We start from the raw sequence: 26,099 nt of genomic DNA on the forward strand, positions 1-26,099 counted from the left end.
GTCAATTTAAAAATTACTAAAAAAAAAAGTTACAGAGTCTCTTAGATAATGATATATACTACATAAACTTTATTTTAAAACATTATGAACTACCTTAAGAATATATTATAAATCTCCTTAAAACTGGTACAGTTTTATAAATGGATGTTTGGATACAAATCTATATTATGCAGAGGTAGTTAATGAACCACTAACATTTCTTTCGGTTCAGTTTATTGTGTGATCACCCAAATGTGATAGTTTTGTCTATGTTCTTTTGAAGAAAAACAGAAGCTGTGCAATGGTGTTCTAGCAACAAAAAGCATCTCTTCATTACCTAGCTGGAAAAGGTGAGTGTACTACAATTACACAAATTCCAAATGAGGCCAATTATACTGCCGAAAAGTAATTATCAATGTTTAAATACAAGAAGAAAGAAAATAATAGCAACAAAACCAATCAAGAATGGAACCAAAGTTTACAACAGAGACATGAAAGAATTAGGAATATACCTTTTCCCCAAACCTTTACATTTATTTTGTGAGGATTTGGAAATAATAAAATGGAGCCAGCTTAACTTCCTACCCACAGCAAGTAATCAATTCAAATTACTTCAGTGTAGTCAAAGAACTCAAAATGTCACACATATATAAGGTATGATTATGAAATCATTAACTAAAATTTTTCTCTGTGGTTCATTTCTTACTGTCATACATACATGTAATTATAATCATTGGGTGCTAGAATTTTCTTGACATGAGAATTTTATCACTTAAAATGAAATCAGCTGAATGTTTTGGATATCCAGTAGAATTAAAATACTGTTTTCAAGGAAGTAAACTCTTATCCTATATTACAAACCTGACTAAGCTGCTTTCCAGGCATTTAGGTCCAGTTTCTCTGAATCCATATCCTATGCTCTTTGCATAGGAGCACATTGAATTAAGAGCAAGGAAAAACAGAGAGGGGCTTTATTTTCCCGCACTTGCTGACGGGGTAGTGAGTCACTCCAACACTCAAATCTGATCACTTCACTCTTCTACTCCAAAGCCTTTTCAGCCCCCACTACTTTTAAGGTAAGTTACAAACTCCTTAGCATAGCACAAATCCTCTCCTCTCCTGCCTCTACTTTTAGCCCCCACTTTGCTTTCCGAAGGTTCTAAATTACCAGTAGTTCTGTTTTATCACATCTTCTCATCCCTTGTCTGTACTACTTTCTTTACTTGAATGCCCTCAGTAACTCTTATGCCAATGTCAACTACCCTTTCATTTAAGTCTCAGTTCAAGTGTTCCCTTCTTTAGAGTCTTCTTGATGCTCCTCAGCAAACTCAGGTATTCACAGAGCCACTGTTGCAATGATGAGATTGTATTGTAATTTGTTCAGTAGTTATTTGTTAAATTCTGACTGTGTTCCTACACACAATGGTAAGCAGTGATCACAGCCAAGTGAAGTTATCTGTTTGAATCTCTGTCTTCCCATTGCATACAGGCTCCTTAAGGACAAAGGCCTTCTTGTCTTCCTCCTAATTCTAAACTTTTGAAAGGTCTCTGACAACTCCATCTAAATAGCCCACCCCATTTCTGACAAGTCACACTTTTATCATCCTTCATTTTTTTTCAAAGTATGTATTATTATTTTAAAGTATCTCCTTTACTCACTTTTTTTTTTTTTTACCATTTTAAATTCTAGCTTGCTTGTTTTCTCTACTTTTCACTAGATGCTAGGGCACTCCATGAGAGCAGGGACTGTCTTGCTTATCCCTGTGTCTCTGATATCCAGAATGACACCAACTCATACTCGGCACTCAGTAATACTTGCTGATTAAATAAGTGATGTAATTTTTTCCCAATGCTGTTGCCAGGCCTTCTCATGGCCAATACTTTGACTTAGAATTACTTATGAAATTTGTTTTACAATTTAAGATTCATCCAAAAACCAAAACACATTTGTGTGTATGTGAGTGTGTGTATGCATGCATATATTCTTTCATGTAGTACTTTTAGGTGTTTATGAGATAGTGGGGTTTTTTTTTTTTGTAATCACTGTTGATTTGTAAATACCTTATGAATGTTAGAAAAACAATCTTAATGGAAGAAACTTATTAAATACATTACTCATGATGATGGCAAAGATGATCATAACTTTTTACTGAGCACTCACACTAAACATTGAGCTGTATTCATTGTATATCTTGTTTAATCCTCAGCACAACTCTGTGAGGTAGGCCCTATTATTTAACAGAGAAGAAACAGAGGTTTAGAGAAGAATCTCCTGTGCTCTAGTATGGTACTTTTTATCCTTCAACCACAACGCCAACATGAATGAATCTTTAACATCCCTAAAATGGTTAAAAAAAAGACTTCTTTAATAAAATGTCAGCATAAAGGAGGTTATAACTAATGAGCATTCAGACAGTGTGTAAGTATTCTTTAACAGGCAATTAAGCATTAGTTTTATATAATGTTTTTAATCTGAAAAAAATCAGCTGAAGTTAGACAGTATAGTTAATGCCAAAGAGCTGTTGACAGTAGAAGCACATTCCATTTGATATAAATTGTTATCCAATTTTAAAAGATCCTCATCTTATAAACATGCAAAACTCTCTAGAGCTGTGATCTTAATTTATGGACATCAGCATGAAAGGATTACCAAAAAAATCTTTTTTTTTTCTTGACAAACAAAACCCTTCATGATCTGACCCCTACCCGCCCTCCCCAGCTTCATCTTCCATGTACTGCTCCCAGACTCTTGTACTTTCTTTTTCCTATGGTACTGAAAGCTTTAGTTTCATTAACAAGCTATGCATCCTCACCGTGAGTTATTTTTCATGCTGCAGCCATGTATCTTTTTAAAACCTGCATCAGATCACCTCACTCTCATGACTGAAAACTTCCAATGGTAGTGCCCACTCTGCTTAGAAGAAACTCCAGTTCCCTCCCCATGCCCACGATTTCCTGAGATCCCAACACTGACTTCGCTCATCTCCTCTTTCCATCTACTTCTGGCTTACTCCACCCCATTAGCTCTGAACATTCTTCTTCCTCCTCCAGATCATGACTAAGTATTTCTCTCAACTGACTTAGTTCTTGTTTTATTTCTGTGCTTTTCTCTCAGCCTAAAATAAACTTTAGCTTAAAAGTCTCTTGAATTGTAGTTAGTGATTTTTTCTGGTAGTATTGAAACCACATGGTAGGGTCACTTGTACGCTGCTTGCAGAGTCTAATTAACAAGAGCCAGGTCTGGTGTAAACAAAGTGACCTTTTATTCCAAAGCTAGCTTAGGGGAAGAAGTGCGGGCTTCCTTCCTGCCTTAAGGGTATCCATTCACCTTTGGAGCAGAAAGTGGACACTTTTAAAGGGGGCCTATCATGAATGACACCAAAGGGGAGGAGGTGAGCAGGTGGGTGGGCCCACATGCTAGCGTGGTGCCTTGCCTACTGGGCAGTTGAGTTAGCATTTCATGGGCAGAAATAGATTGTAAAGGTGGCTGAAATCTCTGTAGATGGGAGAGAGTTTCATAGTGGGACTTTGGATTGTAAATCATCTGTTATCTTTGGAGGCAGTCTCCTGGTGGCTGAAAATTCCACTCCGGAGCTTCTAAGCATATAGTTAAACAAACTTGGCCCTAGAGAGTTTCTGGTGAAGGGCAGGTCAAAGGTTATAATTGCATTTCTAAAGGACTATGTATGAAGTGGGGAATGGGGAAACGGAGAAGAGAGAGAAGAAAAGTATAATAAAAAATAATAGCAACTCCTTTTCTTATAAAAATGGGCCTATATATGTTATATATATATATATGTTTTATATGTTTTAATTTGTTGCTTTTTATTTTAAGTGTATCCATTATAGATTTTTGCTATATGGCTACCATGAGGCTTACACAAAATATTCTACAGTTTAACAAATTTAAAACATTTCTTTCAACAATGAGAGACAAGCAGTATATGACTACTGTTAAAAATAAATTGTCAGCAATTCCATTTAATTGTTACTACCTAAAAGCTTCGAAAAAATATGTGACTGGAATAAATATAAATTCTTCTAATTAAGAATTTGTTTTATATAACTACAATGGTGGCAATTTTCAGCCTTACATGTATGTTCTTGCTCTCATTTGTTGTATATTAACATTTCACTCATTGTATATTAATGTTCCTGAAATTATTAATACCTAACATGATTTCTACTTTGAAATTATAAACTTCAGCTTGCCCAATGTGCCAGTGGAAGATGTGAATCTAAGTTCTGGACACAAAGCCAGAGTTTCTGTGAGTGGTGGTTGTCAAGTTGCTTCTACGCCAATGTCTTCTCAAAGCACATCTGTCAAGGAACCAGTGAGAAAACTGATGTCTAAATTAAGGTAAAGATATTTACTCATATATTTCCACATGCTTTGTTGAACTTTCTAAGCAGTGATAACTCCTGTTGTTTTCCCTACTGAGTTTTAATGTTACTGAATAAATTCAATGGAGTGACATTATGACTTGTCTCCTAATTACGCTGATTTAGATATACTATGGGTTAAATGTCCCTTGTAATAGAACTGGTTGTTACATAGTCTGGCAGTGTGGTGGACGTTAGTCCTCTCTTGAATGTAATAAATAATTTTAACTGAATTTTCTTTCTTTTTTCCCCTGACAAAGACTCTTACAACATTATATGGCCTTTTAAAAAAATCTGGAATTTTTTTTGTTTGTTTTAGTTTGGATACTAAATTTATCGAGGGAAATTGAGTTTTACTTGTTCTGTGTAGAATGTTAACATTTGCGGGCCTGGTATTTGAGCAATTTAAATATCTGTGTCTCATTTCTCAAAGGATGGAGACAAGGAGTGGGAAAAGTTCATGATTCAGGGTTTTTTCTTTTTTTTTTTCAAATAGGGACTAATAATAGGTGGGGGCCTTAAAATCAAGTCAAGGAAGTCTGTATACATTAGTGTGCTCTAAAATAATGTGCTCTAAAATAGGTGCCATATGGGAGGGTGAGAGGTGGGGCCAGTACCACCATTAAATTAGTGTACCTCACTGGTTTTGTTGGGTTCCACAGACTTTTGTTGGGTTTTAAGGGTCTTGTGTGGGGTGAGAGGCTAGGGGCCAGGAAAAACATACAACACGCCCTACCTGGAATAGTATTTTTTCTTAGGATAGCAACTTGACGCCATGGGGTTGGTGAAAGTCTCTATAGCAGCATCCAGGGCTGCAGGGCTATGATTATTACATGGGCATGAAGGCCCCACCTGCTGTTTAATGTCCAACACCAGTCCTGCCCCAGGAGAGAGGAAGCACTCTTCTTCTTCCAGTGTGGATGGACCCACCTTGGACTTTGTAGAGGGGCCTATTTTCACTACTGACACTAGGGATCCAGAGACAAGTGGTTGATGGAGCAATGAAGACAGACAGCTACATTCCAGAACACTAAGTTCTGACCACCAAATCTCCATTATGTCTGGTTGGCGATCATGCACTAGCCTGGAAATAGGACAAAAGCAGGCCAGACCTCAGCGTGATACAGGCATTATAAGGCTGAAAAAGGCTGCCTGTCCAATGATCTAGATAGTTGTTAGTATTACACTGCTGTAGCTTACAGTATAATCCCTAATGACTGGGATTCTCTGACTGATTTCCTTCCCTCTGCCTGTATTTTTCTAGAAGTAGTATTTAAAGTCCTCAGCTTTGAAGTTGGTTGCTATAAATTTGAATGCTGATATGTTACTGGTCCTAAGATTCAATCCTATTTGTTGGTCACTAAAGCATAGTAGTATATGGTAAGTTATATATGCATGTGTCTATATGTATTTGAATAAATGTATGAATATCATTAAAAATGTATGGCTGTGACCACATATCTAATTATTTGGACATGCTAGCAGTGAACCAGGCCTTCTTAATAATAATAGCTATCACATCAGGCACCATGGCTCATGCCTATAATCCTAGCACTTTGGGATGCCAAGGTGGGAGCATTGCTTGAAAGAAGGAGTTCGAGACCAGCCTAGGCAACATAGCAATACCCTCTTTCCATAAAAAATAATAACAATAATAGCTATCAGGTTTGAGCCTTTATTGTATTTTAGGGTGGATACCCACTTACTTTTTATGATTTAATTTATATTCCCACAAATTCATGAGATTGGTGTTATTTTTAAATCTCTTGTATGAATGAGGAGACTGAAGCTTGGAAGAACTAACACATTACAAGTCTCATGGAGAATTACACAAATACTAAGGATGGTGCTGAGGTTTAAGGCAAGGCTTTCTGACTTGGAATCCCATGCTCTTAACCGTATATAGCATATACCCTCTCTCCACACTAGGAGACCTAGAGAGATCTGTCTGAGTGTGTTACAGCAGAGTTTGAATGCATAGCTACTTAAATTTCTTTTTAAGTTAGATCAATTTTCTTTTTCAAATTCATTATTTTCCTGATTTTTTTATTGGCTATTTTTGTTCTTTGTCTAAGTGTAGCATTTCTATTAATTTTAGTGGGTTACATGTGATCAAAAAGGGGATAATCAGATTGAGTGTACTAAGACTTTAAAATGCATTCACTTCTATCATTAGGCATCACTAGAAAATTAAAATTTCCCGGAAACTATCTCCCTAATGAACAGGCAGACTCTATTGCTTAGAATCATCATACTGTTATCAAGTGAGCACTCTGAAAGCTGAATGTGTTAATGTGTCAGTTCTATTCTGTACCATCTTAAATTTTGTGTGGTGATTATTAAAAATATTCTATGGAAAAAAGTTGGACAGAACACAAGACTTTAAAACAAAATGAGCTCCTTGTCATACCAGTTTAGTCTTTTGCCTTCAGCAACATGTAGTATGTTTTCTCACATTTCACCAGTGAAAACAGATTTCTTGTTTTCTTTGTTAGATATTTTGTTGTTTTTTGTTGTTGTTTTTGTAATATTATTTGCTATTTTATATCTGGTCCACATGTAATTTCTTGAATTTACTAGACTTTAAATTTTTCAAGGCATGAAGATTGTGGCTAGCTATGTACAATGTAAATTTATATAGAAATACTCAGGATAGTTTACTGTATTTACCTTTCTTGTCACATGATAAAAAGAATAGTATTTCGAGACCTTTTAAGTGTGAAGGGTATTCCTTCCATTTGGGTCACTTTGGACATGACATCGTCCTTAACTGTTTCCACAATGCCAAAGTAGTGTCTGGCCATCTCTCTGTAATTAATGCTAACAATTAATTAAAAATATAGTTTTTAGTGTACACACTCATTACCTAATTATTCTCAGTTAGGCATTTTCCTGTCTTATATTACCTCTTACTTTCTGTGTATTAGTTTGCTGACTTCTCAAATAAAGTAATATCTTTGAAAACAGATTGATTTGTCCACAGTATGTCTAACATATATCAGCATATATTTAAATAATACTTGAAATTCAATTAAAAGGGATTAATGTAAAAAGCAGTGAACAGTATTACTGGATGTTAAAATACTTTTAGATATTGGAGTGCACCTGAGTTAAGTTAGTGGTAAATAAGCTGAACTGGGTTCCAGACTATTTATCAGGTGATCCTAAAGTTTGGAGTAGTATTACATTTCAAATCACTTACAATAATAATAGCAATAATATTAGTAATAATACATATTATGTACTTACTATATGCTAGGCACAGTCCTAAGGGCTTTGCACATGATAACTCACTTATCTTACAACAATCCTGTATAGATGCTTTTATTATCTTCATTTTGTAGATGAGAAAACTGAGACATGTAGAGGTTAAGTAAGTTGCCTAGCATTATATAACACTTAAGTGATAGAACTTAGATTTGAATCCTGGCAATCTGATCCCACACTCCTTGCTCTTAAGTGTTGAACTGTAATGCCTTGTTTTGGTTTATTGTTGTATGCGTAAACTTGATAAGGCACTCCATTTACGTCATCTCTATAAAAATATAAACATGCTTTTTGTTATCTTAGATTTTTTTAAATACCAAAAATAAGTCTTAAAAAGAATGTCACTTTTCAACATGTCTGCCAGTTGTTAAAGGAAAAGGCCATGAAAATACATATACTAGCAATTGAGGTCTGCCAAAAAGCGTTATTAGAGCTGTGTCATTTCCATTTCATACTAGTCTTTTACTGAGTTGGAGAAGATAGTTTTGGTCAACCTCCAGTAGGAGGCTTGCTCTTCTCCTTAGCCAGGACTAAGCTAATTAACTAGGTTATTGTTTAAAAAGATCAGCTGGATGACCGGAGAAAATAGGAATAATTCCTCAATCAAAGAGTATCCGTAAAGATTACATGAAATTATGCATAGAAACTATATAGCAGTGTTTGGCACATTTCTAGTACTTTATAAAGAATAGTTGAATTGGCTGGGTGTGGTGGCTCATGCCTGTAAGCCCAGCACTTTGGGAGGCCAAGGTGAGTGGATCACTTAAGCTCAGCAGTTTGAAACCAGCCTGGGAAGCATGGTGAAATCTCGTCTCGAAAAAAATACAAAAATTAGCTGGGCGTGGCAGTGGGTGCATGTAATCCCAGCTACTCAGGTGGCTGAGTTGGGAGAATTGCTTGAGCCTGGGAGCACAGAGGATGTGGTGAGCTGAGATTGTGCACCACTGCACTCCAGCCTCAGCAACAGCGTGAGACTCTATCTCAAAAATAACAATAACAAAAACACCAAGAAAAATACTTGAATCTGACCAACTATTTGGTCAGATATTTTACAAAAGAAAAATAGAAAATACTCTAGTGTATGGTGCAGGTGGCCCAAAATACTTCCTTCACCTGCCCATATCCCCTACACTTGGCTAACTCCCCCTGTTCTTTACGGCTACCGAAATATGACTTAGAGTCCCTTCTTCTAGACTCCATCGTGTAACTTTGTTGTTGTCCTCCAAGCATTTATCTCATGGCATTAGAATAGTTTGCTTTCTTGTCTATATTTCCCACTAGGCCAAATAAGTTCAATAAGATTGTATTGGGTTCCTAGCATGGGGGCATGATGCCAGGCTCTGTGGGGCACTGAAGAGCAAAGGCGATATTTTAGTAGGAATTAAAGAATGTCTGCGGAATTAATGAGTTGAGGAAATGCAAAATGGCAAAAGGTAGTGTGATTTCAGTAAACATGAAGTTGTGTTTAAAGCTATCATGTGTCTATTTTTAGAAATAATAGTACATGTGTAAGATAATATTCAGACTATAGATATTTGGTATGGATTTTGAAATAGAGATGCCACAGATTGAAAGTAAAACTAATCCAGAACTTTTTCTCTCTTCAAACTTCCTCTTTGGTTTCTCCCTTTCCCTAGTAAATGCTACCATCTAATATTTATTTGTCTAAGAGCATATTCCTAGGAGATTTCTGATTTGCTCTAAATTTAAAGAAAAAGAATTTATACTCACAATGAAAAGAACCAATGCTCTGAAAAGGTTTCAAGCCTGTGGTGGGGAAAGGGAGCCTGGATTTGGAGAGAAGCAAGGTTAGTTTGTGTAAAAGGTCTCTCACCCCTCCTGCTCCAACAAAATGGCCATAATGTTGACCCATGTCGCCTTTCCCAGGAACTCCTGTTGCAGCTTTTCTTTCTATGCCATATGATTTCTTCTCATCTCATATACCTGGAAGCCCCTTTTTAATCCCGTTTCTACCCCGTTCATCTTCTTGCTAGCCAGGCAGATAACTCTGAGGAGTGTTGTATGTCATATTTAATGTTTGGGCAATGGCAATGCCAAGAAGTTCCAGCTTTCTGGTTTGAATCTCCTTGAAACTATAAATGAGTATTAATGCAAATAATATGCTTAAAGTATGAAGAATGTAAATTGTATAAGAAAGAGCTGTTTTGTCTTTGGTGTACCATATTATTTTACAACTGGAAAAATTTTTGTAAATCCCTTAGATAATATACATGGGACTCTTGGAACATATCAGCATTAGAATACACTTTTAAGATGTGGTGGCTATAAATTTCTAGATCTCATATTCCCCCGGGAATGAAATATGTGTCATTTAGGTGATTAATCCTAGAAAAGCTGTCACCATAGAAGGATGGGCGCTACTGCCTTTTGACAAAATGAAGCACCTGTCAGAACAATGGCCATCACTATTTAAGAAAGAGCAGGGTCCATGTATGATTTCTAAGAGCAGTCCTGGAGTCTCTGATGAAAACATTACTCTGGAGACTTAAACTCTTTGGTTTTCTCAGGAAAAAAGTTAGTAAGTCTGTAGTCAGCATAGTTTTTTACAGGAAATTTGTTATGCTGAGTTCTCTGCAGAAGAGAACACTCAAGTAGGTACAGGGCTTTCCTAGACTGGTTGTTTATGGATTGCGAGGCATTGTGAAGTTGGTTGGTTTCTTTTCTTCTCACCCACCTGCCCGCCCTCCCTCCCTGCTTCCCTGCCTCCCTCCCTCCCTCCCTCCCTCCCTCCCTCCCTTCCTTCCTTCCTTCCTTCCTTCCTTCCTCCTTTCCTTCCTTTTTGTAACCTTTTTATTTTGAGATAAATGTATGTTCATGTTAAGTTGTAAGAAATAATGCTGAGGGATCCCATGTACGCTTCACATAGCTTCTTGAAAAACTGTAGAAGAGTATCACAATCAGGATATTGACATTGATGCAGTCAAGATAAAGACCAGTTCCTTCACCAGAAGGGTCCCTCCTATGGCTTTTTTATAGCCACACCCACCTTCCTCTCCCTAGTCCGTGCTTTCTGAAGAACACTTTGATGTCAACGATAAAAACAAAATGTTTGGAGAGAAAGAATGTTTATCTTTGCCAGAATGTTTAATACCCAGAAGACAAATCCAGTTCTGACAAGTGAGTGCCACCTCTGTTATCCTAGTATATTCCCATATCTGCTGTGCTTGTATTCCTAGGGAGACTCTTCTGTATTTTTTTCCTGAGTATCAGCTACCATCAGAATTGGAAGAACCTGCATTAAGTTGTGGGGTGAGCTGGTTTTTTTGAAACTGTGAGGGAATGATAGAATAGCCTGAATTTAATCCTCAGTGAAGAAAAATATAAATTGTTTCCAATAACAGGACCTAGAATGGCTTAAGTGAATGAAGATGTGAATCTTTCTCATCTTTAATTATAAATCGTGATTTGTAATTAAAGCTGTATTTGAAATCTTTGTGGCTGTGAGTTAAATAAGGTGGAAAAGATCTTACAGACAGATAGATGCAGAGATGGAAAGAAATAGGACATAGTCCCTGACTTCCCTCCCCCCCATCAAAAACAGAGTTTCTGTTCCTTAGATACACCCCCTCAGCTGCTTATTATGGGGAGCTGAGCTGAGGATTGGGTAGGTCAGGCACGTTAGGTATCCAAAGCACTAATCTTACTGAAATCACCAAGACATCACTGAGCTAGATGAAGAAAATCACCTCTCAGGAACAGTGGAGAAGTGATTGGAAAGAAAACTTTGATCAGCTACTTGGAGTGCAAAGAGTAAGCCTCACATCCATTGGCTATGCTTAAGTAATAACCAGTAGTTTACAAAGGGCCCCGGCAGGGCTGTGAAGTTGAGTGAGATGCGTATGCCTGACAAGTAAGCTGCTCAGAAGAAGTGGAGGGGAAGAGCTGCCTAGTGCAGGAGGGTGGGAGGCCTCTTCTCTACCTCCATGCTCAGTTTTGCCTGTGGAGATGCTGGATACACTTGGTATACAGCACAAATTATTCATGCAACAGAGGGATTATATGAGTCTGATCCGGGGCACCGTCCCTAATTTTCTACACTGTAATCATTGTTTCTGCCTCTTTACCTTCTACTCTCACCTCATCCTCTCCCATGGGGCTTCTGATTCCACTGCTGAACTATGACTGTTCTTGTCAGGGCCACCAGTGACCACTGCTAAGTGCAATGTCACTGTTACCTGACCTGTCAGAGGCCTTCAACCCAGGTGACCACTTTCACCTTCTCGAAGCACCTTCTTTGTGTAGCTCCCGTGACTGCTCACTGCCCATTGTCTTGCTTTCCTCCCTTCCATCTTTGTGATGGCTCCTATTGTATGTGGTTTCTCAATGTTGACATGTCTGAAGGCTCCTTCCTGGGTCACTTTCTTTTCTCTGTTAAATGCTGTTTCTAGGTAACCTCATCTAATCTCTGACTTTAAATAGTGTTGCTAACCCCACACCAGTGGCTTTTCTGTCTGCTTCTCCAGCACTCCCTTCCAAGAAATTCAGACTCCGGCTGCCCTCTTGACATCTCCCTTTGAATATTTATTATTTTATCACTTAATTTTCCTTCACCTTGATTTTTGTATCTGCACGATTTTCTAACCAAGCTGCATTTATTTATGTAAGCTGACTTAATACTTTTTTGGAAGGAAGTGAAGTATAATTTAGTTAATTAATTTAATTAGACCCAGACTTAAAAGGCCCATAGTACCAATGTTGGCCAGTTCTAGGCTTTGACGCTTTTTATACTCAATGCTTGCATGATGTAACTCTGCTGTAGACAGCACAATCTCTAAAAGCTAATATCCTGTTTTATTATCATTTATGAAAACAGCTGGAGCAGTGCCCAGAGCAGATCAACAAAAAGCTGAAAATGTGTTTCAACCAGGTAAGCTTTCTTTCAATATAGCCATTTATACTCTAAATGATCCTGTGTTCCAAAGGGTAAATAATGTGCATTTCCAAATGTTAGGTTTGAAAGCAAATCAAATTTGCATTCACTCATTGAGACTTAATGTATAGCATATCAGATGTCATAAAGCAACATCTTTTTGAATTTTAATACAAGTATTTCTATAACATAAAGTTATGAAACACTTGGAGTAGGACTGTAACTTGAATAGGAAACAGGACATTCTGAGCTTTTAAGAAATATATTCACCGAATCCTCAAAATACTAGACTGAAGCAGAAATTTTAGGTTGAAGTTTTAAACTATTTCAATTTCATATCTCTCTTAGAAATTCATCCATAGTCTCAAGCCATTCCAAGATTACTAATATTAATATTTTTGTTTATTTGTTTACAACCTTTCTCTTTCTCTGGGTAGATTTTTTTTTAACAGTTATCAAATAGTGTTGTGTATCTAGTCCTTAAGGATTTCCTGTAGGAGAAAGAGTCCAGATTGCTCTTCAGTTCTACTACAGAAATATCTCAAATAATCAAATGCCCTAAAATCCCTTATTTTACACTAAAAAAAATCCCCTTGGACTCCAGCATGTGAACTTGGCCAAGCTGATGTAGAGGATGAATGTTGGAGCCAGGATGGCCATGAAGGTTCCCAGACTAATTGCACAGCCCAGTGTCGCCTAGAACCAGGATCAACACTGAAATGTTGAGTCTTTGTTGACACTTTACCTGTGCCTTGTCACCTAGCCACCAGCTCCATCATTAGTGCGTACATTAGCATCTTCTTCCCTGTGCTTCTACTTACAGCCATCTCTGGAAAGCTCTCATAACATGAAAATCTATAAAGACTAAGAGGTGACTGGCACTTCCTGGAGTTGTGCAAAGAATGACTCCAAGTAGAGACACTGCTTCATAGGGTTTATGGGTAATGAGGTACGTTTGCACTTGATTTTAACTGAAACTGAGGAAGCAATTGTAATGGAAGTCATTTGAAAAATGAAAAAGAATGGTGAAGTAAATTCCCGAAAGACATATGACTAGGCAAACTTGAAAAGTAGAATGTAAACCATATTCCTTCTTACCAAGACTTTATCATACAGTATTTAAAGTTCAGACTATGCCTAAATTTAACAACCCTTCTTGATAGATTTGACTTTGATATTTCTATCTACTGGATGATGATAAACAACTGGAAGTGAAAAGGCAGGGGGTGTAGTTATTGGTCTCCTATTACTGTTCAACTGAAAAGTGAATTTATTTTTTGAACAACATTTTGCTGAAAAAGCAGTAACTGAACATTTTCAGTTTGAAGAGTTGCTTGTCAACATTTCATAGCAAGAATAAAAGACAAAGTTTACTTTCAGTATGCTTTGATATTTTTCTACCACTAATATTATTTTCATCAATAATGTAAAACTGTGATTGATTGATCAAGAGCCACTAGAGCTAGGCACTGAACTAGGTCTTTGCTAAACATTAACTCATTTATTCTCACAACTTTGGTAGGTAAGTGCCACTACTCTTTTAATAATGAGGAAATAGAGATTCAGAAAGATAATATCCCAGTGTCATGATCAGATTCAGAATTGGAACCCTAATTTTTCCCACTCCAAAGCTCATTTCATTATACATTTTCCCACCTTTTTTTTTGCCCATGCCCTCTATTTTTGTGTTGCTTGTTTTTGTCTTGAGTTAGGATCTTGCTACATTTCCCAAGCTGGTCTTGAACTCATGAGTTCAAGCAATCCTCCTGTGTAGCCTCCAAGTGGCTAGGATTACAGGTTGGTACTACCACACCTGGCTATTTCATCTTATTCTCATATCCAGACTTTAATACTTCATCTTTGTGATAGAGTTCGTGTGTATTACCTGCTATAAGTATATTACAACTTCTCAGCCTGTTGGTATAGAAGAATTATTTTTAACTTACTAGAGCCCTGACATTGCATCATGAGACATATATGGTGGAGATGCTGACAGTGACATATTTATGTGGGGTGTGTGTGGTAGATGGGTTGGCTTATTGGCCTACCAGGAATTGATTTTCCCGACTGAAAGTCTGTGTCAGTCAGCTTGAGGAGCTTATTAGTAAGGCTCTTGGATCTTCCTGTAGCCCTTTACTTACTGGTTAGGGGAGTCTGATTTGAATACCCTGTAAAACTTAGAAATTTGCTAAGAATTATACTGTTATACAGCTGTTTATCCAAGCTTCTATATGCCCTTTGCTATCTGTTTCTAATTTTTTTTTCCAATGTCGATACCATCAGTAATGGAGCCAGAGTGAATAAGATAAGTGTTTATTCAGAGTGAACAGTGTTAGCATAGATGATGAACAGTATCCCCTTAATATGCTGGACATGTCCAATTCAAAAAATCAAGGCAAAATAAACAGTCAGGAGACCAGCGGTTCCTGTTGAAATGAGACCTTATAAGCAAAACACAGAACAACTTGCTTTAAGGTGTGTACCTTTAATAAAGAGAGCCACATCAAAGTAAAGGAGAACCTTATATAAGCCACAGGCTTCTTTGGTCACAACAGTGGTTTTCACAAATACTATTGTAGAAGTAGATGATACATGATGGCATTGGTGGTCCTGTACCACCTGACTCAAATCATCATCTTTTATTCTTTCCTCGAAGGCCATCTGTTTCATCTAAAATGAGTGCCCCAGAGTTGTTTGAACTTACTTACACTAGGCTACCTCTGAGCCTTTCCTCTCCTGATACTCCCCAAAATACTCCTATCCACTCTCCCAATCCACAGTGGGCCTCTTCCCCTTCCTCATTGAGCTTGGTCAATATTCTGTGTGACGACTTTCTTAGTTTCTCCATGTGAAATTAATCTTGAACTCCCTGTGTTCTGGGAGAGCCTTAAAACCCTGTTTTAGCATTAACATTTCTGCCTTATAATAGTTGATTATATTTCATGTTCTCCTCAGGTAGATTATAGAATCCTTGAAGTTAATAATCCTGTCATCAAGCTCTGTATTCTAGCAGCATTCAACCAGTGCCTTTTCATGCATCTGGATCTTAATAGTTACGTGTTGAATCAAAGCTGATTGTTTCTGCTTTAGTGCCTGCCAACATATACAGTTAAATGAATATTCCTGTTTGTATGGTACAAAATCTGTAGATCTTGTAGGTCTTCCTTACTTTGCACAAACTCATTAGGATTTTGGAGCTGCAAAACTGCTAGAGCTCCTACTTTTTGAATTCAAGGCAGAAAATTAAAATCTCAGTTAAATATCCTTTCTTTCAAATCCTAATTCCATTCTGAGTTAATGTGGTTTGGAAAGAATTTGGTTTTTGATCTGCAAATACCTCTACAAGGGTGAGTTTAACCAGCAGAACTAAGCCTCTCATCTTGTTACAATTCTTTTGTCACCTTGATTAAAATGTTAAGACACACGAAAAAGTTAATACCACTAGTTGTCCTTTTATACTAAGCTTGAAAAGTTGTCCGAACGGTTAACTTACATTGAAACTTCCTGGAGGTTAGCAGAACCTCCTGGAGAGAAAGGCAGGAGAATAAACCAAAAAGCTGGCCTGTAGTATTTGACAAAAACATCGTTTACAGGTTACTAAAGGGGAAACTTTTGGAAACTGAATATGACTTTGAATGTAATGTACTATATAAACATTCTTGGTCTCATCTCATATTAATAGTGTTGAGGCTTTTTGTTTTTGCTTTTTTCTTTTACTTTTAATTTCAAAATAATTATAGATTCATAGGAAGTTTCAAAAACAGTGCAGAGAGGTCCTGTGTACTCATCACCTGGTTTCCTCCAGTGCAGAATTATGCATAATTATGGTACAGTATCAAAACCAGGAAATTGAATTTGGTAAAATGTGTGTATATAGTCCTATGTCATTTTATCATACATGGAGGTTTGTATAACCACTACTGAAATCAGGATGCAGAATTCTCATTACTGCAAGCATCTCCCTATGCTACCTTTTTATAGTCCCATCCCCTCAGCCCTTCCACAATCACCTCTCACTCTTGGCATCCACTAATCTGTTCTCCATCTCTATCTTTGTCTTTTCAGGAATGCTGTAGAAATGGAATCATATGAGTGTATCATTTGACAATTGCTTTATTAATTCAGCCTCACTTCAGGTCTATTTAAGTGTGTCAATAGGAGGTTCCTTTTTATGGCTGATGAGCACTACTATTGTTTTTTCAAATGATGTTTCAATAATGTTTGCCATTTTTGATATTTATCTTTGATTTGTTTTGGTTTATTTTATTGTTGCTTTTATTTTTATGAAAAAGTGTTTTCTGACTATTATTCAGAATAGCAAAAGCTATAAAATTCTAGAGTTCTGAAAACTGTAAGTAAGTGGCTAGTGACATGTGAACTGTGTTGTCCTCCTTATTCCAGCTGAGTTGAATTGTTTCCCCTACTCCATCTTCAGGCCATAGGAGATGTCTCTCCCTTGATTTGCCATGCAGCCTCTACTGGAAGCATCTACGAAGCTTCCTGGTAGAGGTGGTAGTTGCCTTAGTTGTAAGTCATCAACTTGTAGGTCGAATTAAGAATGTTCAAAAGTGGATTCCCTTCCAGGATCTTTAAATGTAGCTTGGATTTCAAGGCAGGATTTAACCATGTGTTTGAAATTCCCTTGCTGTGAGCGCAGCATATCTGCTCTTCTGAATCCCTGCTATTTTGTGCCTTACTTGGGGACATAGGGTCCTTATGTACCATAAGACATCATATTTGCACACTTGTATTATCTCATGCTATAGACTAGGGAGTTCTTGAGGGCAAAGACTGTACCTTGTATATTTCCGTATCACCTATAATTAAATGCAGTGCTTTCAAATTAAGAACTAGTTAGTGAATATTTATTAAACAGAATTTCCTATATGTAGGGATTTTTGTATGCTTGTTTAAAGGATTTTGTAGAAAAAAGGGAAACTCGTGAGGTCAGTGAATGCTAACGGAGATGATGTGGACGTCAGAGAAGGGTCTGCACATAGTCAATGTAGTGGGGGGGTCTGAAGAGGGAAGGGTAGGCCCAGAGACAAATGAGGCTACCTTACAACTTTCTTGGCAACCAGTCATATTAGAACACAGAAATCTCCTTATTATGTAAACAGTCAAATGTTTATCAAAGTGGTATTTGCCCTGTATCTCTTTTCTCAGAATATCACTTGGTCTTGAAATGTTTATACAAGCAATTAATGTCATTCTGAAACTGAAGCATTTGGCCTCTCCATTACCTCTTTCTACTTCATGAGTGCCTCAGACACAGCAAGAAATATTGGAAAACAACCAAGATTCTTCAGTTAGTGAGGGTCATATGCATAACTGTCTGTGCTTTTTGTATCACGATAAGGAACCTGAAGAGAATGAGAACAGGAATTTCTCTTTCTGTAGTTTGTGTGCTTTCTAGATGTTACAGCCTTGCATTACAAGTAACACTACATCATCTGCCAAAACAGCCCCAAGTGGTGGGTCATTGTGTCATTGCCTGTGAATTACTGGTGCTGTGGAGAGAGAGTCACAGGCACATGCTTAATTTGTGCCCTAAATAATCTGGTGGTCACTATTGGAAAAACAGATTCAACTTTTATGAGGTTCTTCTTCATTCCAGAGTAAAGGTCTCCAAGCCCACTATGATGTGTCTCTTTCCTCCTTAGAATTACAATTACTGGAATATTATATATTTTTCTCTTCTCTCTTCATCTTCCATCAGAGTGTATGTATGTTCCTTAAGGGTATCAACACTTCCTAAATTTAGACCACCTGTAGTACTTACAAAGTTGACACTTGGTACATCTAGGCAGAGTTGGAATATGAAATTTCCTTGTGATATTAGGGAGAAAATAATATTTTAAAAACATGCTAAAACTGTTTTTAAAACATTCCCAGATACAGAATACTTGCATGGCCCAATATGAAAAAAAGCTAAAGAGGAAAATACAATCCGTTATCTATGATTCAAATACGAGAGGAATACACAATCTCTCTGGGGCAATGTGAAGGAAAAAGAAAAATCTCTGAGGATGAGCTGAAGAATCTTCATATAAGACTGGCATTATTTCTGCAGAAACTTCAACTGGTGAGTGATAAAAGTGTATGTGAGCAGCAGGAATAGACTCTGTGGAACGAGAACTCAGCTAACTTCTTCTCCTAACATTGTCATTCACTTACTGACCTGGACAAGTCACTTAAGCCAGCCCTTACTCTCCCTATAAAAATTTTGAAATCATAAATAACTGTGAAGGCATATATTAGAACATTTAGAAACTCTGTTCTCTCGTATTTTAAACACTTCAGAATCTTTGGTGGTGTTGGTATAGCATGATCACCCTTCGTGTCCCTTTAATAGGGATACTAAGCAGGTATTTTTTTTCAGTTTTTTCAGACAGTGAAATATTTTACTTTACTTTTATTTTAATGTATAATTAAAAATAAATCCTCTTAGAGGACAGGTTGGGAGAAGTCAGGAAACATCATGTAAGTATGGATTACTTTCAATTTTGTTTGTGTATTTTAATGTATAAAGAATTGAGCTCTGTAATAGATTGAACTAATGAGGAAGAGCCCATCTTCCATAGCACATGGAAATGCTGCACAAAGTACAGCGAAAGTGAAAATATATGTAGTCAAGGATGAAAGTCTTCCTGTGGTGTCTAGAAATAAATTGAGAAATCCAAGCCAGAACAGTGAGCCTAGGGAGCACATGGCATTTTGTCCTCAAATATAGGCCCTGAGTGCTGGAACAGGAGACAGAGCCTTCCTGGGCCATGCAACATGAGGGGACAGGAACTGAGACCCTGATGGAGGATTGGCTAGAGGACTGCCCTGCCCTTGGGGAGAGATAAGGAAACTTGCCAGACTTATATCTGTATGATATGTGAAGAACATGGACCTTGAAGCCAGACTGCCTGGGTTTCAGTCCTGGTTGTGAACATTTAAATGTGGGAGTCCATTCCCACTTCAAAAAAATAAATCTTTCAATTTATCTGAAATTTATCTTATATTAAGTACAAAACAAAATGCATAAAAGCATTTTTTTTGCTTAATTTAAATATATTGCAAAAAGAGAAGTCCCTCTCCCCTTTGATGGTCTAGGCAACAGTTAAAATGTTATTAAAATTTAAAATTTTTATATAAAGGTATTGTGCTTCTATCAACTGTTCTACTTCAGCCAATTTGTCTAGTTTATTTGTTGCTATGAGAGTGGAATCTCTGTGGAGCTTCTTTTGGTTCTCGTGGCCGAGAAGAATGCCAAATGTTTTCATGTGTTAAAGGTCTGGTATGGAGCCTGGCACATGGTAGTGTTTCACTGACAACTATTGTTTCACTAACAAGAAAACTAGATAAAGACCAAAGAAAATCTGTATCAATAGAAATTGAATATTACTTCCTGACTATTAAACAAGTTTATGAAATAATTGGCTTTCATAATAGCAAATCCATTTTGGCTAAGAAAAACTGGAAGAATAATCATTTACTACTCCTTCTCTTCAAACCTCTAGGTTCTTAGAGAGTAGCCAGAGTGACTGTACTAATTTAATTTGCTGTATTCACAAAGTTTGGTAGACAGGTGAAGGGCTTCAGTCAGCAGAGTATGAAACTCTTTTGCCTAGTCTCAGTGAAGAGGTACTCAAAAGGCTCCTACCCAAATGTATTAGTCTTATCCCCCCACATGAAATTTCTATGGAGCATGGAAATAACATAGCATGAAAATAATGTAGTATCCTGGAAGAAGCATGGAAATAATATAGCATCCTAGAAGAAATTTAGACCACCAGGCAGAGGATAATCACCAAAAGATCAGATTATGTCTAACAGGATGAGAAGTGCTTATGTCAGTGTCACAGGGCATTCTTCAGGGTCATCGAATATTTGGAAGTCAAGGTAAGTATCATCGTTGTAATCCATCTGCAGGAACAGCGTCCCAGTCACAAAGCTGGAACTCACTACAATTCCGCCTTGTGAGAGCAAATCTCGGGTAGAGGGAGTAAAGCTGAAGCACATTTTATGAAACCAGAGAAGAGATGCAGAGGCGAGGATAATGGTGCTAGATACTTAGTGCTGGGATTGTCTCTGAAAGGTCCTTCCTAAAAATCCTCTTATCAGCTCAGTTGGAGAGTTAGTTGATCACATAGTTGGGCCCAAGGAATGAGATTTACATCAGTCAGCAAAGAGGGAACATTCAAGGGGACCTCAAAAAGTTTGTAGAAAATGAGATTAAAAATTAAAAGTAAAAATTTAAACTTTATTTCTTAACATAATCTCCATCGAAGTCAAGATACGTATGTAAACAATGACACTACCCTTTTAGATCTGTCTTGGGAATTAAGCCATGTCAATGCAGTCTTTTTTACATTATTAAGGAAAACTGGATGCCCTTTATAGATTTGTTTTTTTTTTTAAGATTTTTAAAAAGAAGTCAGAAGGAGTCAGATCAGGACTATTAAGTTTATGACTAATGATTTCCCATCAAAAATCTCACAAAATTACCCTTCTTTGATGAGATAAATAAGCAGGAACATATGTCCTGGTGGAAGAGGACTTTCTGATGAAGTTTTCCCAGGTGTTTTTCTATGAAAACTTTGGCTAATTTTCTTAAAACACCATTATAATAAGCTGATGTTATTGTTCTTTGGCCCTCAAGAAAGTCAACAAGCAAAATACCCTGAGTATAAAACTGTTGTCATGACCTTTGCTCTTGACCGATCCACCGATGCTTTGACTGGACCGCTTCCACTTCTCGGTAGCCATTGCTTTGTTTTCAGAGTCATACTTGCAAAGCCATGTTTCATCTCCCGCTACAGTTTTTTGAAGAAATGCTTCAGGATCATGATCCCACTTGTCTAAAATTTCCACTGAAAGCTTTGCTGTTGTCTGCAGCTGATCTAGTTGCAATGGTTTTGGCACCCATTGAGTGAAAAATTTGCTCAAATTTAATTGTTCAGTCAAATTTGTGTTAGCTGAACCACTTGAGATATTTGTGGTGTTGGCACTTGTTTCTGCTATTAGCTATCCATCCTCTCCAGTTAGAGCATGAACAAGGTTAACTCTTCCCTTGCAAAGTCATGTGGGCAGTCTGACACTGCCAGCTTCATCTTCAACATCATCTCATCCGTTCTGAAACAAGTTACCGATTTGTAAACTGCTGATTTCTCTCTTCTTAAAAAATTATTTGCCACAGTCCTATAGGCCCCTCAGTCTAATCTCATTCTTCTCTGTTATAGGCTCTTTGTTGGGGGCATTGTCCCCGTCAACTTTTCATGAAGTGTGTATGATTTTAACATTCTTCCACCCAAGCTTCACCATAAATTTTATGTCTGTTCTTGCTTTAATTTCAGCAGAATTCATGTTACTCTGATAGGGGTTCCTTTCAAACTGTTATCTTATTTTTTTAGTTCATCAAACTAGATCCTGGTCAAATATGTCATAACAAATTATTTTTGTTCAAAAAATTTTGAAATCCATCCCCACATAGTTTTTTTATAATATGCATTTTCCATGAACTTTTTAGAGACTTCCTCATACGTCTAACTGTTCCATGGATCAAGAAGCCCAGGAAAGGAGACCATAAAATTGCCTCAGTAGGGAGCTGAGTAAAAGAGAGAAGGGGAGGATAAAGAGAAGGGAACAGACCAGGGTAGTAAGCCAAGAACTGAGGGAAAAGATGCTGCAATGGAAACAGAAGAAACAGAAGACAGAATTTGCCTGCTTGTCTGTTTTTGCATACAAGACTAAAGATTCATAAATTTTAAAAATAGGAGATGACAACCTATAACAGAGAAGGATGAGATTAGACTGAGGGGCCTTTAGGAATATAGCAAGTAGTTTTTTAAAAAGAGAGAAAAAATAGTTGTGCTAGCTTCCACTAAAGAATAAAAAAATGAACGAAGTTTCTAACCACTCATTAGCATAAAATGGCATTAAATGAGAAAACATTTTGAAAGGTTAAAAGCATTATTCAAATATAAGGTGGCTTTTGTTGCAGCATGAGTCATAGCGGAGACTGTTAGGAGACTGCCCAAATTACAGGAGGAAGCTCTGCAGCTTCTTTCCCTGGTGTGATTGTTGCTTCTCTTTTCCAGGGTGGTCCAGAAAGTGACCGGGAGCAGATTGACACCTATTTAGAAGCTTTGCTTAAAGAAGATAATCTCCTCTTCCAGAACAACTAAAATAAAGTGACCATAGATACAGGACATAGGCTCTTGTTAGAAAAAAAAATGAAAAGACTCCTGAAAATTAAGAGTCAGAGAAGATATTCCCTTTTAAAAAATGCTGGTAAGAAAATTGGAAGATTCTTTAAAAATTTTTCCTTTTTGTTGTTGTTACTGTAATTGGTCTGTTTAACAATAAGAATTAATAAATAATTGTCTTTTTTAAATGAGAAAATTGTATAATCTAGAAATGGAGACCAATTTACAATTTATTATATTCCCTAATCCTGTTATCTAAATTTTCCTTTTCTTTCAGAAATATTAATCATTTTTAGAGTTCTCTAATTTTCATATGAGCTACTAAATGAAAATGTCACTCAAGGTTAAATTTTGTTATTCCTTAAAAAGATTGTTATTGTAATTTTGTTATTCCTTAAAAAATTTAAAAGCAGATGTTTTCAAAATCAACATGCAAAGGACTACAGAATCACCTCCTCTTGAAGATGTTGAAAAAGAAAGACACTATGCCCTTTCTCCACTGTAGCCAACACTCAGTAAAGCAGAAAATATAAATCCTCCTAAAACTTTGAGATATGGTTTATATGATAATTTTATTAGTCATAAAGAATAAATCTCCTAAGCATAATATATATACATATTACACATATGTAAAAATTGTTTTACATTTACAGATACATAAAGAAGTATGTTTTTACACTCTTGATAAGTGTTTTTTTTTTGTTTTGTTTAGAAATGTCCGAAACTTTAGACAAAAATAATAAAACATTTAATATTCGTTGGTGAAATTGTATAATTTTAATTTACATATATACATACAGCAAAAGCCGGGAACATGGGAAATGGAATATGGTAAACTCTTTATCCCATTTTTGTCTTTGGCTACTTAAGTACTCTTCTCAAGAGGCATGCTTTTACCAGTTACTTGTAAATCCATCCCCAAACAATCAATATCTGTAAAACCATATATATCATGATATAGCTATAGATATGGATGTAATAGCATCCAAAAGATGCTGTTGCTTTTTTCCACTCAATATACCTTCAAGATCATTACATATTAAGACCAGTACATGCAATAATACACATGTACTGAGAGATAATGAGATAACCTCTCATTATCTTCAGCTGCTCCTTATTATTTCATTCTATGGAAACACTAAATCTGTTTAACCATTTCCTTATCTATGCATATTTGTTGTTCTTTTGGGTTTATATGTGCACAATGGTGAATTTCCTTATAAATTTGCTCATTTCACACATATTCAATTATGTCTGTCAAATGTCTCAGCAAACAAATTGCTGGATCAAAGAGTATATACATTTTATTATGACTAGATATTGCCTAATAGCACTTTGAAAAAATTGTATTAATCTACACTGCTACAGCAGTGTATGAGTTCCTTCACCTACCTGATGGATTACCAGACTTTCTTATCTTGCTCATCAAACAGGTGAAAAGTGGTATATCCTTGTAGTTTTCACATACATTTCTTGTATTTTGAGTATGATTGAGCATCTTTTCATATGTTTAAAAGTCATTCCGATTTTTAAATTTGGACTTCGTCAATTTTTCTACTTGGTGGTGGGTGTTTTTCTTACTGATTTGTAAGAACTATCTCCATATTAGGGATATTATCTTTTTTATATGATATGTATTATAGATATTTTCTAACAAACTTTCTATTTTTTTATGGTGTTTTGAATCATCTGGGATTTTTAAAAAAAGATTTTGATTTAATTTCCTTTTGTTTATGGCTTCTATGGTCATATTTAGAGAGGACTCTTAATGCCAAGATTATTAAACAATTTTGCTTTGTTTTCTTATAGTGATTTATATGGTTAAACCTATGATTTATGGGAAATTTATTTTGGAGTGGAAGTAAGTTAGAAATCCTTTGTATGTATGTATGTGTGTGTATGCACGCCCACATAGCCATAGCTTTTTCCCAGAATTATTAATTGATAATCAGTTATTTCCCTTCTGCCTTACCATACCACCTTTACTGCATATTAAATTCCTATTTGTAATTGAGCTTAGTTATAAAAAGAAACTCTGTTTTTCATTGAGCGCTTCATCTTTTCTCATGCCAGATTCATGTTGTTTTGGTAGCCCTACTTTTATTTTTCAGAATTTTCATCTGTACTTTTTTATGCTTGATTCTCAGAATTGCATTTTATAGCCACCACTATCCCTCAAATTCTATTTATTTTTTTTAGGTAAGGGTTTATGGTGATAATACAGATTGACATAGAGAGAACTGACATGTTTTTAAATACTAAGTCTTTCTCCCCCAGACCAAGATATGCCTTTGTATATTCCTAAGTCTTCATTGGAACCCTATAGTACCATCTTAAAATTTTCTTCAAATTCATCTTGCACATTGCTAGTTATATTTATTGCAGTTAGATTAAGTCTTTAGCCTATTATAAAAGAAGGCTTTTTCCCATTATCTTATGACTGGCTAATGTTTTATACAGCAAGACTCTTGCTTTTGGGACTTCAATATTGTATTTAATATAAGAATTCTCATTTTATAAATAATTTTAAAGTTTTTTTCTATATCAGCAAAAGATCATTATGTATATTTTCTTTAAAGTCTAATTTATATTAAGAAACAGTGTCTGGATCTCAGGTCCTTATATTCTTGATCCATCCAAAGTTTTCCCTCCACAAAGGATTTTTTTGGCCTCCTTGAAAACGGTTATTACCTTCCTCTGCCGTCATCAGTATCCATTTTTTCTTTAATATAAAAACTGGTGATTAATATATGTTAATGAGGATAAGAAGTTAGCACACCTGAGCATCCTATGGCAGACATTTAGTTAAAGGAGACTTCCCCAAAGAATGCTTTTTGAAAATTCTAGCAGGATATTTCTCATATTCCTAGCTGCATAATCCTGAGGCTGAGTCCTCACTGTCTGGCCTTGTCTCCCCTTTGTCCTTTTTACTCTCCAAAAGAGAATACATTTCAGTCTAATTGTTTTAAGTAATTCTTTCAAATGGATAAGTTTCACATTTCTATGACCTTATTTTCACCTTTTTTTTAGATGGAGTCTCACTCTGTCACCCAGGCTGGAATGCAGCGGCACGATCTCAGCTCACTTGCAAACTCCACCTCCACGGTTCAAACGATTCTCCTGCCTCAGTCTTCTGAGTTGCTAGGATTACAGATGTGCACCACCACACCCAGTTAATTTTTATATTTTTAGTAGAAATGGAATTTCACCAGGTTGTCCAAGCTGGTCTTGAACTCCTGACCTCAAGTGATCCACCCACCTCGGCCTCCCAAAGTGCTGGGATTACAAGCATGAGCCACCGTGCCTGGCCCGATTATTTAAATCTAATTATGACATCAAATTGTCCCATCGAGAGTCTATATTGATATATTTGAAACAAAACT

The 26,099-nt window shown here is 36.5% G+C and overlaps 1 protein-coding gene across 1 annotated transcript; it reads left to right on the plus strand.

Annotated features, from left to right (window-relative positions):
- The first annotated feature begins 290 nt into the window (after positions 1–290).
- Positions 291–22,695, plus strand: LOC116528416 (MORC family CW-type zinc finger protein 1-like). The gene is made up of 7 exons (XM_032245650.1): positions 291–329; positions 4,187–4,339; positions 10,827–10,899; positions 12,464–12,517; positions 18,416–18,517; positions 20,345–20,410; positions 22,609–22,695. Exons 2-7 carry the CDS (start codon positions 4,281–4,283, stop codon positions 22,693–22,695), a joined length of 441 nt encoding a protein of 146 aa, XP_032101541.1. The 5' UTR covers positions 291–329; positions 4,187–4,280.
- Positions 22,696–26,099: the final 3,404 nt, after the last annotated feature.

This window comes from Sapajus apella, unplaced genomic scaffold, assembly GCF_009761245.1.
Source record: "Sapajus apella isolate SASKATOON/1434 unplaced genomic scaffold, GSC_monkey_1.0 scaffold58, whole genome shotgun sequence".
Lineage (NCBI taxonomy): Eukaryota > Metazoa > Chordata > Mammalia > Primates > Cebidae > Sapajus > Sapajus apella.

Bases quoted from the DNA above. Each gene is read 5' to 3' on its own strand.
- LOC116528416 (XM_032245650.1), top strand. From the start codon at position 4,281: ATGTCTTCTCAAAGCACATCTGTCAAGGAACCAGTGAGAAAACTGATG. The intron at 4,340-10,826 runs GTAAAGATATTT...TTGTATTCCTAG, and splicing joins AAACTGATGTCTAAATTAAG to GGAGACTCTTCTGTATTTTT. The intron at 12,518-18,415 runs GTAAGCTTTCTT...AAACATTCCCAG, and splicing joins TGAAAATGTGTTTCAACCAG to ATACAGAATACTTGCATGGC.